Source organism: Physeter macrocephalus, chromosome 6 (genome assembly GCF_002837175.3).
Source record: "Physeter macrocephalus isolate SW-GA chromosome 6, ASM283717v5, whole genome shotgun sequence".
Classification (NCBI taxonomy): domain Eukaryota; kingdom Metazoa; phylum Chordata; class Mammalia; order Artiodactyla; family Physeteridae; genus Physeter; species Physeter macrocephalus.
In genome coordinates, this window is record NC_041219.1 from 8,639,601 (window position 1) to 8,655,710 (window position 16,110).

General features: G+C 35.0%; 1 protein-coding gene across 1 annotated transcript in view; it reads left to right on the forward strand.

Moving 5' to 3' along the window:
- TRHDE (thyrotropin releasing hormone degrading enzyme) overlaps positions 1-16,110 on the forward strand; it is a 443,586-nt gene that overhangs the window by 398,485 nt on the left and 28,991 nt on the right. Inside the window, exons 13-15 of the mRNA XM_024122728.2 lie at positions 1,915-2,062; positions 3,933-4,030; positions 4,498-4,605. Of these exons, the coding sequence (XP_023978496.2) occupies positions 1,915-2,062; positions 3,933-4,030; positions 4,498-4,605 (354 nt within the window). The remainder of the gene's footprint in view (positions 1-1,914; positions 2,063-3,932; positions 4,031-4,497; positions 4,606-16,110) is intronic.

Here is a 16,110-nt window from a genome sequence, read left to right on the forward strand (position 1 = left end):
CACGGGCCCAGCCGCTCCGCGGCACGTGGGATCCTCCCAGACCGGGGCGCGAACCCGGTTGCCCTGCATCGGCAGGCGGACGCGCAACCACTGCGCCACCAGGGAAGCCCCGGTTCTTTTTTTTTAATACCTATTTTTCTTGTTTCCTCAACAAAAGAACAATGGCTTCTAGATAAATCTTATTCAACTCTAAAATTATATAATCCATGGCATGGGAATTACATAATTTTAGGGGAGGCAAATTTATGATCACCATGCTAATGAATATCTAGAATTAAAAGTTCAGGGGAAACAAATTATGAAATCTGAAATACTGGAAGCTGTGTTACTTTTAAGGAAAAAAACCAAATCATTACTTTTAAAACCCTTGTAAGCAAAATTTAACTATTTTATTATTGTGCTACATTAACAAAAATATGAAGTTTCTTATTTAATTGTTGCTGCCTTAGCCTAATTTCATGCTATTTCTGCAAGGATGTATAAATGGAAACTGTACAAGAAAAGTGGCACAAATCTAGATGGAGTCCAAATCATACAAACTCTAGGAAATTTTGTGGAAATGTAGAAATTTGGGGTTATTTTCATCATTCTTATTTATGTCAGACATTAACTGTGGTTGATCTTATACCAGGAGTGAACCAAAATCATTAGAGTGATGCTCGTTCATTTATTAAATCCAATAATCTTCAGAATTGGTTTTTATTATGAACATTATAAACACAGCTGCAAGTTAATATTTGTCTTTAGAGTAGTTTTTGCTTATCACACAAGTAAAGACTAAATAATCTGGCAAACTTGTTCGAAGTGAAGATGAGAAAAGGCTTTGCTCTCTCCCTGTCCACCTTCTACTAAACACAAATAAAAAGGTCCATCTAATTTTGTGATGCCACAGAGAATAATGGTGTGAAATGTAGGTAAAGAAGATAACCAGGCTTTGGTAGCTTTCATATTTACCTATGCCCTGTGTTAAAAGTCTGCATTCAGTTGATTTTTTTTTTAACATCTTTATTGGAGTATAATTGCTTTACAACAGTTGATTATTAATGTAAAAAAAAATTCAGCAAAATACATAGTGTATTGTCATTTATATTGCTTTGATTTGCAAGGATTTTATATGCAATCTACTGTCGATTTTATATGTGATCACTTCTTTTTGGATCCTTTTTTGGATATACCCTCTTTAAATGTGGGCAGCATGTGTTCTGATAGCTTTAAAAAGCTACAGTTTCATATTTTCCAAGAATCTGACATTGGTCTCCACAGTGACACAGCATCTGTTGAAAATAATAAATGGGAAGAGTCTATTTCTTTAACATTTTTGTAATTTGGACTTAAAATCTAACTCTGATCTTCATAGGTGTTATAGAAAGCATTTATTTTTTTAAATAGGAAGGTTTGAAAAATGCTTGTATGGTAATGTAACGTAGATACAGTCAAAACTGTAAATTGCTATTTTAATTTGATTATCCTTTTGAAAACAACCTGGATTAAATATCATTATACAGAGCTACATGAAAAGTAAAGAGAATGCATTGAGAAACCAGAATTTCATTTCAATAATCAATTATTTTCAATTACTTGTGACTCCTGAAATGTTTCTGTGAAGTAGAATACCTAGAGTTGATTTATTCAAATTCCACAATTCTTTCCTTTTTAAAAACATGCATTCTGATATTTTTGTGTTCATTCAAATTTTTAACTCCCCAACTCTGTATGTATTAAGGGACATTGGCATCCTAAGTAGGACTATATTTAAAAAGTGAGTAATTTTATTTTTATAGTACTGAGTATGGCTTCTTTATACTGTGATGAATCTTGCTTTCTGCCTTTTATTTGCATAAGTAAAATCTTCATTTTTGCATCATCATGTATCTTTTCTGCATATAATTAACATTAACTTTTTTGGCTGTGCAGAGCTGGCTATTTGCCTCAGAATATTCCCCTGGAGATTATCAGATACCTGTCTGAGGAGAAGGATTTTCTTCCTTGGCACGCCGCCAGCCGAGCTCTTTATCCTCTAGATAAATTACTGGACCGCATGGAGAAATACAATGTCTTCAATGTAAAAAGATATATTTTCTTCTTTCTTATTTTCAGAAGATAAGCTGTTTTCTCATTATCTACTATATTCAACTGATCCTGAGTTATTTTAGGTCCTTCTAATTTGTGCTATTTTTGTCCTGATCTTCTGGGCAACACTAATGGCAAATTCTTGAAGAAGAAATGTAATACACGCTACTTTTTGTTCTAGCCTAAAAGTGTCAATTAAGCTTAAATGCCTCAGAATTTAAGAACAAATACCCATGGCACATCCTTAAAGTTCAAACTTACTTCCCTAGAGTTAAAGGGCTCTGCGTTCACAAAGGACTTAACCTGGGGAGAGGGATCCAAAGATCTTCACAGAATATAGACAGTTTCAGTAAAGATTCTTAGTCATTATTTTTAACCAAAAGGACATAGTAAATTCAATTCACTTCCTTAATTAACAAGGATAAGATCAACGTTGAGGCAAAAGCCCATTCATAATTGGGTCCAAGGGGATATAGGAGAGCAAGCAACAGATAATCCAAATAGACCTGAAGACATGACAAACATTCCAAAATGTTACCTGACCAGATTTTCTAAGCTTGAAGACTGGAAAACCAGAATTGCACTGCTGACGCCACCTAATCTAATGTAATAATCATTTTGAATAAGATTAGGATTAAGTACTGCTAATGAGCTTTTGACTCCAAAATTTCTTATCACCAGTGAAGCTTTGCATATGAGACTATGTCTCTGTAACGCCTGTCACCTTTGGGCACTATTTATTTCCTTTTAGTTATTTTAAGACTCTGCCCTGTGTCTTATAAAATCATCCTAATTTATGACATACTGGCTCTGCTAATTAACCTACGCATTTGGAATGACTCGAGACTAGATTGCTATGACATGAAATCTGTTTATTAGAGCCATCTAAACTGTGTGATGTCCATAAGAGTTGCTTCTTTCTATTTTATCCTAAACCTACATGAAAGCACCTCTGTTTTAGTATTTTTTTAAATGGGAATAATCCTGGCTTGACTGTTCATTGTTGTTAGTTTTGTCTAAGCCCTTGAAACAGACATGCGTGGAAATGTATCATTACAGTTATGGTATAATTTTTATCTGCTGGAGAAGGACTTATTACTCTTCTCTTTTCTTCTTAACACAGAGACACTGCAATATTAAACTTATGTGAAGTAAAATACATTTTTGTATATATTTGTACTTTAGAATAGTATATCATGTCAGACACCTCATTTTCAATAAAAGTTAAGAATTGCTTTTACTGTAATTTCAGTGCTTTCGTTCCATTGACAAAATCCAAGGACCACATTAAAGTGAGGAGAGCATATCTTACCTTGCTACTGATATTTAAATATATCATTAGATGATGGATTTTGACTTTGAAATACCACATCATTTTACTAAAGAGTGTTCTGTGTACGTCAGGTTCAAAAAGGCTAGGCTGTTGACAGGGCTTATAGAACAGTTTTGCATTAAATATGGTCTATTGACATAAAACACATAAATATTAGGTGCTCATTTTCATAAACTATATCTACATTCATTTGTATATATGTATGTATGGATTCATTATCAATATTCCTCACTTTTCTTGTGCTACAAAAATTATCATCTCAAATATTTAATAGTGCAAATTACTTAATTGTTCAGTAGGAAGTAAAGAGTAGACTTCCATCATTGTAACTGTATTTTACACTAATTTTCTATATTTGAAATATCAAGTTGAATAAAATTATAATAGAGCATTACCATGCCCATAATTTTACTGATATTTCAAAGTTGGTTCATTTAGAAAATATTTTAATTTTACTCTATAATTTTAATTGTCAGCATGGAGCGATTTGAAAATGATATTATCTTTATTTCTCCTACCCCCCATTTAGGAATATATTTTAAAGCAAGTTGCAACAACGTACATCAAGCTTGGTTGGCCAAAAAACAATTTTAATGGATCTCTTGTTCAAGCATCCTACCAACATGAGTATGGTTTTATTTTCTTATTTGCTTTTTTCCCCCAGAACTGTATAGTAACACACCACTAAAACCACTGTGACTTTAGCAGCATGAGACGATCTTACTTTCATTCTGCATCTTTCATTTCCCTCTCCTGGGAGGACTTCTGATGGGCAGCACAGTTTCCACCACCTGGTACTGAGAACAAAGGCTTTTCTTTGCCATGTTTTAATTTAGGATCTGCCTCTATTGGTAAAGTTGAGATCTGAACCCATACCCCTTCACTATAGTACTGTTTCCAGAGAAGACTTTTTTATGTTTAACTTCTACCCTGCTTAGTTATCTCTTGCTCAGCAAAATGGAATTTCCATACCTGAAAATTAATTTTGTGCTAATTATTTACTTATCTACTGTAATGTAGTGTAACGAGTTTCCTTTTCTCTCTAGATATTAACACTGTTTGTTAATTTTTCTTTTCCTTTTGATGATACTCAGAGAGCTACGTAGAGAAGTTATAATGCTAGCATGTAGTTTTGGCAACAAGCACTGTCACCAACAGGCATCAACGCTTATTTCAGATTGGATTTCCAGCAACAGAAACAGGTAAGTTGAACCAAATCCTGTATTTCTGATATGATTTATACTGCTTTCAGATTCTCAGTGGACGCATTCCATTTATCAAGTGGAGAAAAACAAGACAAGAAAAAAACACTGCAAAACTTTGTTTCAAGTTCACAGCTTACAAAGCAACAGCATGAAAGCCACAATACACTTATCTTTGGAATGTTTTATGTAGTTTTAAACTACCTTTCTTAACCCAGACTTATTCTTCAAATATAGGGTGTCACCTTATTTTAAATTTTTATAGCTTTGCTATCCCATGAGAACAAAATAATTAAATTTAGGTCAAACTCTAAGGTTCTTTAGAAAGGTTACGGTATTTATTTATAAAGCAACTGTGAGCATTTGATATAAATGAAGTAGCATAGCAAATGTTAAGATTAAAAACTAAATACAAAAACGTTATGAAAAACCTTTACTCTTTTAGTGACCCTTGACAGAAACCTTAAACTTGTATCTTGGAATTTCACAGCACTGTATTTTAATACATAATGTGAGGTTAAAAATATTTAATAGTATTATTTTTGATTTAAATATTATACTAAATGTCAGTTAATGTTAATAAAAGAATATTAAATGTATAAAATAATCAAAGATCGGTGATCTTCTTACTATAGTTTTCTAAACCTTTTTAGGTGTCTTTGAATTTCCAAGGATCATTATATTACATTTCTTTTTATGCTTTGGGCAATTTATAATCACTCCTCTCCAGTCTTTGGCCACCGTATTAAAGAAAGTCCAATCAGAAGAATGAGGAGCTAGGGAACAATTTGTTCAGATGATTCTATTTTACATGCTACAGGGGGCTTGTCCCTGATATGAGTGACTGAGATGACCCCATGAGCAACAGAGAAAGAGGCTTGTTGTAGAAGAACATTGAGAACCACAGACAGTGTAATCTGTTTATGGAACAAATTGGTATTTGTCTTGCTGAGAGTTGTTTAAGTTTAAATTTAGTACCTGAGTCTAGATCAAAAGGTAGCTCTCCTGCTTTAAAAGTCTGTGAGGGAAATCTTTCACTGCATTACTTAGTAATTAGTCAGAACATCTCACCTTCTCTAGAGTTTTCCTGTTTTCTCTTTAAGTTAATCGGTCTTAGTCATACACTGAGCTAAGAAGGAAAATATTTGATCACTATTATCTCTCAATGGAACCATCATACACTTGAAGAAAGTGATTAAATCCCTCATCACTTTTCTTTAGAACTAAAGCAAATTCATTTGTTAAACTTAGACTAATGATTATCCTTTTTGCTAAGTCTTCTGAAAATTATTGTATTAGACTTAAAATGTTATAAAACTTTTTTCCTATTTTTTAGCACCTCATTCAGTTCTACCACATTAATTAGGCTATGAAAACTTAAACATTTATCCAAAACCAATGCCTCCAAAATTTGATTAAGATATATAATCGTATATACATTTGAGGAAAAAAAGGTGATATATACTATTTGAAGATTGTGGTCTCAACTTTCCTCCCCTTTGTTTTTTGTTTCATTCTTTGTTTTATTTGGCTACAGACACATGTCTTTTCTCAGAGCTGATAGCTGTTTTTGAACCCTTTCATGAATATACCCATACTCACACATATTCTTGCCATTGTATTAAAACTGAACTTGTACCGTTGCATTACCACAATTTCTCTAGACAGTATTCAAGCTGGACATCACTTTCTACATTTAAAAATATAGCTATTGGGAAAAATCTATTTTTAGAATAATTCATTCATTTAACAAAATTTTACTGAGTGATTCTCAATAGCAGCTGGTAACCAAAAATCAAAGAGAAGAGGCAGAGCTCAAAATGAATAGGAGATGCAGCTCTATAAACAAATAGTGGTACTTTGAAGCAAGAACTAAGCACAAGACAGTGTGAATGCACAGCAGGGAGGGGTTACTGCCTTGGAGACACTGCATTCTTCCTCGTGAAGGATGAGTAGGACTTTGTCAGATGATAGGGCTGAGTGAGGCAGAGGTAGGTGTGTATGAGTATGTGTGGCAGGTGGATGCAGATTCAGACAGAAGGAGGGCACATGGATTGATGTGTAAGGAGTGCAGCAATTTTTGATTTATGAGTTTGAACCATCAATCACTTCCATAATTCTCTTATAAATGAAAGTGTCAGCTCATTTCAGTTTTGATAACCCTTCCAGTTATTCGTGGTAAAATAATTAAATTGGGGCCTAATATTTTAAGGTTCTTTTGTTATTTCCTTCATCATTTTTATATTCTCCTGCTTTGCTTTCTTTTGTAACTGGGCAAGTAAACCTGCTAAATGAAACTAACTCTGTATTTACTAAGGTTTCCTCAACTGACCAACCATATGACACGACCCAGCATACGCAAGTGACTTCCTGCAGGGAGCTACCTGTGTGTGAAGATCAGAGGTTTAATCTATATTTGGGGGATGACAGCTCAATAATAAAACAATAATGTACTCCTGTTCTTGGTGCTGAGTTTAACTTTCTTAAATTGAGTCAATTAAGGGAAGGGCTAGGTTTCTTTCTAAATGTGCCTGAAGTAACAGACCAGTAAGCTTTGTTCGTTTGCTTGGTTTTGTTTAACTGGAACCTTAAAAATCATCTAAAAAAACCCTCCAAGGGTAATGTAGTTGTATACTAAAAAATTTTGGTCGGAGAGATGCTATGTATTTATGCTAATAAATCTAAAGGACAAGGAGTCATGGAAGTAGCAGGGATTGCAACCTCTGGGGTGCTGTGTTACTATCCAGCCTGATCTTGATATACTGGGGATATAGGTGGAATAGGTGGCGTTGGATTCAGGCAAATGGAATGGAAAGTTGGTGCAGGGCAGGGTAATGGAACCAAAATGTGCAATGAAAAGCTAGAGGTGGTAGCAACAGTGAGAAAAATTCAAGAATTACAGTGGATGATACATTGAATGAGTCGACATTCTGAGCCCTGTTAAAATATTCAAATGCTACAGTGTGTTGAATTGTAATGGTGATGTCATGCATACAGACAGATTAAGCCATGTTCCCATTTTGTTAGTCTGTCGTTTGGGGACTAAGTTCAGCAGAATGCCACATTTCAGAAAAGAGACAAATCACCAAGCATTCGGTAGAGAACAATACAAATGATAAAAAGATCTTGAAAACACCAGCTACGAGAGGAGGTAGTAAGGACTGAGAATTTCACTCTAAAAAAAAAAGACAGAAAAGATGATAGCCTTTTTGTATGGATAAAAAGCGTAATAAAACGGACAGAAATTGGTTTCTTTCACTGGTTGGTGTAAATAAACACGACCTAATTGGCCTGAGTTTCACTGAGTAAAATAGAGGGGATATATATTTACTGCAAGTGAATTATTATTTGAAACTGTCTGTATTAAAACACTGTTGAGATTGTACAGTTAACTGTCCAGTGGTCTCAATAGAGCAATATATGATTTTCTTTGAATAAAAATTTAACCTGAAATTAAATGTGTCCACAATTGACACAGCCTCTTAATTTTGTGATAATGTATTATTTTTCAAATAATGTGAAAAGATATATTTTAAAAAAATTTTTATTGGAGTATAGTTGATTTACAGTCTTGTGTTAGTTTCAGGTGTACAGCAAAGCGAATCAGTTATACATATAGATATATCCACTCTTTTTTAGATTCTTTTCCCATATAGGTCATTACAGAGTATTGAGAAGAGTTCCCTGTGCTCTATAGTAGGTCCTTATTAGTTGTCCATTCCGTATATAGTAATGTGTATATGTCAGTCCCAATCTTCCAATAAAGCTTTAAGCCAAGACACAGTAAAGATTTAAAGTGTTTAATTTAAAAAAAAGTATTCAATGGTGATATCCATTCCCTAACATATAAATTGATAACTGGTATCAATACCCTACTTAAAAGATACCCTAAAAGAGCATTATACCTTGTACATTGTGGGAAATTTAAAATGTTTAGTGAATTGAAATTAATTGGAAGTTCATTTTGAAATTGAAAAAATTAAGGCCATTTTATAATAAAATTTGTAAGTAGAGGAGAATCTCTGGAGCTTTGCAGCATACATAATACTGCAATAATAAGCTTCACTACTCATGCAGTTAATTATAATGTTACCAATATTATTGTCTTTAACAATGATAGTCATAATGAAAACTATGTCTATTTTATTGAGTATTTATTACATTTCAGGATTGGGCTAAGTGCTTTTGGTGCATGATCTCCTCATTTTTATTTTCATTTTTACAGAAGAGAAATCCAAAATTTACAAAGGTTATGCAACTTGCCAAGATTATATAACAATAGGTGGCAGATCTGGGCTTCCGTCCCTAGCCTGTCTACTTTCTACCACTACTGCCAGTAATTCGGTGGTGGTATATCAAATTTCCATACATCAGTAATAGATGTTTGTTCAAAAATGATCAAAAAAAAAAAAAAAAAAAGAAAAGCAAAAAAGACACCCAAGAGAACTCAAGTACTCTCTGCGGTGAGTGTAAGCAAAAGTTTTATGCTACACTGTATAAGCCTGTGGTCTCTAACCTGATTGTACACAAGAATCACTGGGGGGGGGGGCTTGTTAAACAGTTTGTGCTGAGCCCCACCTCCAGACTTCTGATTCAGTAGGTGAAATGGGGCCCAAGAATTTGTATTTATAACAAGTTTCCAGGTGAGGCTGATGCTGCTAATCTGGGGACCACACTTTGGGAACCGTTGGTATTAGGAACGGTTCTGGTCTTCAGAGTCAAAGACACCGTGATCAAATTGCAGTTGTTCAACTAAATTAACTTAGGAAAATCCCTTGGTTTCATCATCTGAAAAGTGGCAGTACTACTAAAAACCAAACAAGTAGCGAGAGTTATGTAAAAGAATGCCCATATAAAATCTGACCCTTATAGGAAATTATACATTAATCATCGTTGAAGTTGCCTGCTATTGAATACTTGTTTTGACCGCCCCCCCCGCCCCGAGTAATGAGTGGTATGAATTTTAGATGGGGAAAGTAGGAACAGTGTAGAATAGAACAGAATAGGACATTTATAGAATGCCTTCAATATTAGACTTAACTCTCTATACGTTTTGAGGATATAAAGATGTGACCTGTAACATAAAATAAAAAACAAAACATTACCATAGAGACTGTCAATTAGGAGCAGGGGGACATTTGCCCTTTTCTCCCCGCTTTAAGAAATACTGCCTGTCTTGGCCTCTCGGTAAATATTACATTTTCTTCCCTCCCCTTAATCAGCTGCTATTTACGGTACATGTCCCTCCACCAGCCATAGCGTTTTTTTAATCTCATAGTGTAAAGAGCTCCAGTTGAGCTCCGTTCCTTTGTGTCTGCTCTCTATCCATCAATATTTGCTTTACTTATGTGAGAACGTAAAGGTGGAGGGACAAAGGACTCTTTCCATTATGGTCTGTATGTGTTCGGTTCAGAAACCTCATGTTTTCTTCCCTGAAAACAGATCCTAATTTATTGCCCGTGTTTCCAAGTTATTGTTGTCCTATTACCTCTGCTCTTTACACTCCTTTTTGTATTCTTTTTACTGTACATTGACGTACTGTAAGTTTTCATAGGCTAAAGTTATACCAGCCAGATCTGCCATTTTAGTGGTCAGATACCAGCGTAGTCCTGTTGCAGACGAGTGAACACAGCACGGAGTCTATGTGGAGTAGTGGAAAAGGCAGGGCTGCCCAAACCTCCAGTGAGCTGGGCTGAGGAATTAGGTTTGCTCCTAGTTTGTCATCAGGCAGCTTTGGGTTGAGACAAGTCTGTTAATGGCTCCAAATTTCAACCCTGTTTCTAAAGTGTGAACAAATCTCTAGTGCTTCCATCAGCTCCGAGAGTCCAAAATTTCACACTCACTGTGCTTGCACATAAATCATACAGTTTCCTCACAATGTGTCCACTTTGGGTTCTCTTTTCATTATATAGTTAAAGGGGGATATATCTTCATTTATTCATGTATTCGATAAGTATGTATTGAGCAGCTACGATGTATCAGGCACTGTGCTAGACACTTGGAAGGCAGCATTCCTTCATTCAAGCAATGCCAGCCTCTGCTACCACATTGAGAATATGTGGTCCGTGCCCTTACCCATCCTAAAGATGAATGCAGGGGCAAGGAGGGAGTAGTGTAGGAGGGAGACAGAAATTGTTCAAAATAATCACATAAAGCTAAAAATGAAACTCAGGTGAGTGCAACCAATAAGAGATCTGTGGTGTTCTGGGAGACTGTCCTGTAGGAATTTGACCAGATCAGAGAGATCAGGGAAGACTTCTGGCCCTGAGTGCTGGTGTTGGAAATGAAGTGAAGGGGACATATTTGAACATGACTAAGGAAGGAAGAGTGACAGGAGTTAATATAAAAAGTAAGAGAAAGGGGGCTTCCCTGGTGGCACAGTGGTTGAGAATCTGCCTGCTAATGCAGTGGACATGGGTTCGAGCCCTGGTCTGGGAAGATCCGTCATGTCGCGGAGCAACTGGGCCCGTGAGCCACAACTACTGAGCCTGCGCATCTGGAGCCTGTGCTCTGCAACAAGAGAGGCCGTGATAATGAGAGGCCCGCGCACCGCGATGAAGAGTGGCCCCCGCTTGCCACAACTAGAGAAAGCCCTCGCACAGAAACGAAGACCCAACACAGCCAAGAATAAATAAATAAACAAACGTGGAGTTAAAAAAAATAATAGTAAGAGAAAGGAAGGCATTTGATGACAATTGACTAGAATAATCCCTTGGGCTCAAACTTTTATGCATATGAATTGCCTAAAATGACATTTTTCAGTCTAAATCTAAAACTTTTATCGTACATTTAAATAATTGTAAGAGGGGCTTTGGGGCTTCCCTGGTGGTGCAGTGGTTAAGCATCCGCCCGCCAATGCAGGGGACACAGGTCCGAGCCCTGGTCTGGGAAGATCCCACGTGCCGCAGAGCAACTAAGCCCGTGTGCCAGCCACAACTACTAAGCCTGCACTCTAGAGCCCACAAGCCACAACTACTGAGCCCGCGTGCCACAACTACTGAAGCCCGCGCTCCTAGGTCCGGTGCTCCGCAACAAGAGAAGCCACCGCAATGAGAAGCCCGTGCACCGCAACGAAGAGTAGCCCCTGCTCGCCACAACTAGAGGAAGCCCGTGCGCAGCAACGAAGACCCAACACAGCCAAAAATAAATAAATGAAATTAATAAATTTATTAAACAAACCAACAAATAAATAAATAATTGCAAGGATTTAAATTCCAGCATATTGTCAATAAACATTTTTTTCAATAAAATTCTTTCAAGACCTTTAAATGTATACAGTGGATTTGAAACATCATAGCTATTTTATAACCATCATTAGACATTTAAAAATACGATTATGTTCTTATTTACTAGTCACAAATTTCACATTATTCTTTTCTCCTCCCTCAAATTATGTTCTAATATAATATATTTTTGCTTGAAAATCTTTTTTGGATCACCCTATCATACTTCTCTGCAGTAAAAAATACACACAGAGAACACACATAGACATACACACACAAATTTTTTCAAGTCATCATAAAAGCCTGTTACGTTTTTTTTCCTCTAAATTGGGTTTTCATTACAATTGTTTACTGTATATACTTGATCACATATATACACTGCAAATTTTGGTAAATAATTTCTAAACATGAAAATAAAAATTGTTAAATATAAAAGTAAAAATTGAAATGGGACTTTTTTCCAATTAGTGTATATACTCACAGATAAATATTACTCACTGCCAGAATGAGAAAGTTTCACCATCAATTCTCTTCATATTTTTATGTTAAAGAAGTGCTGAAAAACCTTATACATGAAAATAGATGGGAATGGAAGTTGTTTTCTTACAGGAATGTAACACAATTCTTCAAAATGTTTCCAAGTTTTGTGCCAAAAATCACATAGTAATCTATCACCAAAATTTAATTATCACCTGACAGCTTGATCAGTCCCTTCTTCAAATTTTATGGAAGCAGAGATTTTAAAAAATTGCAAACTCATTTTCTAGATATCAACACCAATATTTAGAATTTTCTCTTTATTTGATACTGCAGTACAATGCACCCTCCAAACATGCAAGATGAATGAATGAGAAATATGCCTCTCTCCTGGAAAGTGAGAGAAAGTGGGGGAAGGGTTTTTATGAAAAAAGAACTATCTATATAAGAGTTTAGAATGTGGAAATGGATTGCCATAATGCTACCCATATCCTTAGGTACTCCTTGAAAAGTCTTACTTTACCCCCAGAGGTACGAACACCTCATTTTGAAGACCCCTGCACTAAGATGTAGGTAGAAATGAGAAGTAGATGAGATTGTCCAGGGAGAGAATAGAAGGGAGTTCAAGGCTAAGAATTGAGCTATCACAACATGGAATAGCGGCCCTGAAGATGAACATTTTCAGTGTATTCTAAAAGTTTTATTTCTTCTGCCAATTTTTGTCTATTTTTCACTTATTATTAATCCTTTCCACTATAAAGAGGACTTTATAATCTCTCTTCTCCCTATGCTTCTCTGGAATCACACGGAAACTACCACTTGTCCTTGCCATTTGGAGAATTCAATACATGCTAGCTCAGTTCAGTTCGTCACCAGATAAATATTTGACTGAATGACCTACTTGCAGGACTAACTAATTTGGATGTGTTTTTAATTTACTTTTCAGTGTAGCAGGGTTTTTCATTGCATTGGGAGCTAATATAAGTAAGTGCATAATTCTATTCACTTTCTTACAGTCGCATTTAGTTTGTAATCTAAATGCATTAACGATTTTATATTCTAATTTCAAATGCAGAAATAATCATACACTTATTTCCCTTTTCCCAACCCTTTTGGCTTTTCCTGACATTTGACTTAAAAATATTATATTATTGGTCATGCATAGAGGCAAATAGTCAATAGTATTTTTTCAGGGTATTTTAATTTTTATAGAGGTGTGCTTTTGAAAATAACTTGATTTAATTTAACTTTTTTTTCTTTTCAGTATCATTGGTTTTCCCCCCATTTCTGCCCAAAGTAATTTTCCTATCATGCTAGTATTGTTTGCCTAATATTATACCAATTTCAGGCATAACACTATTGAACTTTTGTGTTATCTGTCAAAAGATATGCCTATGGAGTAGTTATAGAATAGCTCTATTTTAACTGCCTGACTTTATCACAGTACAAGTACTAAGTAAATATAGATTTTCATGGGCAACACAGGGAGCAGTGGTGATTAAACTTACAATAGTAATCATTATTATTTACTAAGCCAGAGCAGAAACACCAACAAAAATATTTGTAGCTTCCAAAACGTTCTTACACACTCACAGACAGTAGATTATACTGATGGATTCAAGATTCATTGATTACAAGGTTTATTGCAACTACTACCAACCACTATAAAGAAGAAATTTCCTCCGCATTTTCCAAAAATAATATAAGCATTGCTATTAGCACTGAGAAGATTCTTTCAGCAACAACATTTCCTTTTTGTTTACTTTTCCCCCTTGTGATTAAGACTTAGGACTGATTTCATGCATATAAGTTATTCTATCTCAAAATGAAAATAACTCATGGTAGTCTTTCTCATGATAGTGTGATAACATTTACTCAATATTGTGATAATGTTGATGAAAGATCTTCCATAGTCATCAAATATTGTTTTGCGTTACCCATATCTTAAAATATTTGAAAGTGAGAAAGAACTCTGATGACTTGTAATTTCTTGGCAATCATAGGAAAAATAAAAGCACATGCACACACTTCCATGGATTGAATAGTGGCTTCTAAAAGATATGTCTAAATCCTAAACCCCATCTGTGAATGTGACCTTATTTGAAAATAGGATCTTTGCAGATGTAATTAAATTAATGATTTTGAGATGAGACTGCATGGATTTAGGGTGTGCCCTAAGTCCAATGTTGAGTGTCCGTATCAGAGACAGAAAAGAACAGAGAAACACAGAGGGAAATTCATGTGAAGACAGAGGTAGATATTGAAGTTATGTTTTTACAAGCCAAGGAATGCAAAGGGTTGCCAGATCCACCAGAAGCTAGGAGAGAGGCATGGAACAGATTCCTCAGAATCTCCAGGAGAAAGCAGCCTGCTGACACCTTGATTTTGGACTTCTGGCCATAAAAACTGTGAGAGAATAAATTTCTGTTGTTTTAAGCAACCAAGTTTGTGGTAATTTGTTATGGCAGCCATACGAAACTAATACACACAACTTTAGCCTCTGCCTTGCAATCAAAACTTGGTACATAATATTTTGGATTGTGTTGATGAGATTTCAAGGAGTGCTACCAATAGATAGCAAATAAGACTTCTAACTTTCGCTAACTTCACCCTGTTCTTACTTAAGATTTTCATCATGAAATGGAGGAATAAAAGAAGATACTGAGAACGGAGGTTCTTCTTGTTCCTCATAAAATTCAGACAAAATTAATATCATGATTCCTCAGAATATTATTTTTTTACTTGTGTAGGAAAAAAAGATGGGAGTGGCCTATCGCATGAAGACAGAATAATATAGAGAGATATTCCTAAATTTCACAGCACAGGACCCATTCTCATGTTTCAGAATCCCTTCACATCTAAATATTTAGAAAGAGGTTTTTTGTTTTTTTGTTTTTTGTTTTACTTTCTAGTGACGTGAGGTTCTTTCTGTAATTAAAAAACCAAATAGAAAAAATTGAAGTGACTTTTATTTTCATATATAAACAAACCTTGCTTATTTTATGCTGAAACGAACATATAGTGCAGGCATTCAATGTGCACTGTTTTCTCCTTCTCTTTATACACATGCAACGTTATGACCAATACCTGCCAATTACATGTATATGTGCATATATACATTTCACTTATTTCAGAAAGTCATAACATTTGAGTTGACTCTTTTAAAGTATATGTTTTTCTCAGCTATATTATCTCCCAATGCAAAATAGGCCTTCTAGCTTGTTTTGTAACTTTTTTCATCCACTCTTGCCATTCTCCCTTTCTCCAGACCCCAGCTTCTTTTTTTAATCAATAATTTTATTTTACCTTGTGTAACAGGACTAGATTTTTTATAACTATATTTAATTATCAAATTTAATTATATACATCCTTATTCCTTCACGTACATACATGTATTATAAAGTTTTTCATGGATTTCACTGCTTTTTCACAGGAGGATCAAAGTGCATTTCAGTGAAACCATAGAACATCCAGGATTTGATGAGAATAAGAATATTTCTCTATTTTTAAAAAGTACAGCATTTTCTTATGCATTGAATCTAACTATTAAAATTACAAAACATATAGAATTACATTTTGGTCAATGCACAGACACAAACACACACACACAGAGAATAGTAAAGTTCACTTTAGCCAAATAAAATCTTTTAGTTGGAGACCTTTCAAGTGAGGAAAATATATTAATTATTGCCGACTCATGACAGTTTACTTGTTATGCCTAAAGAATTAACTAAATGGCTGCAGTTGATTCTTCCCAAGCTGTACAATCAGCCTTATTAACCACAGTGACCTTGACAGTGCATTA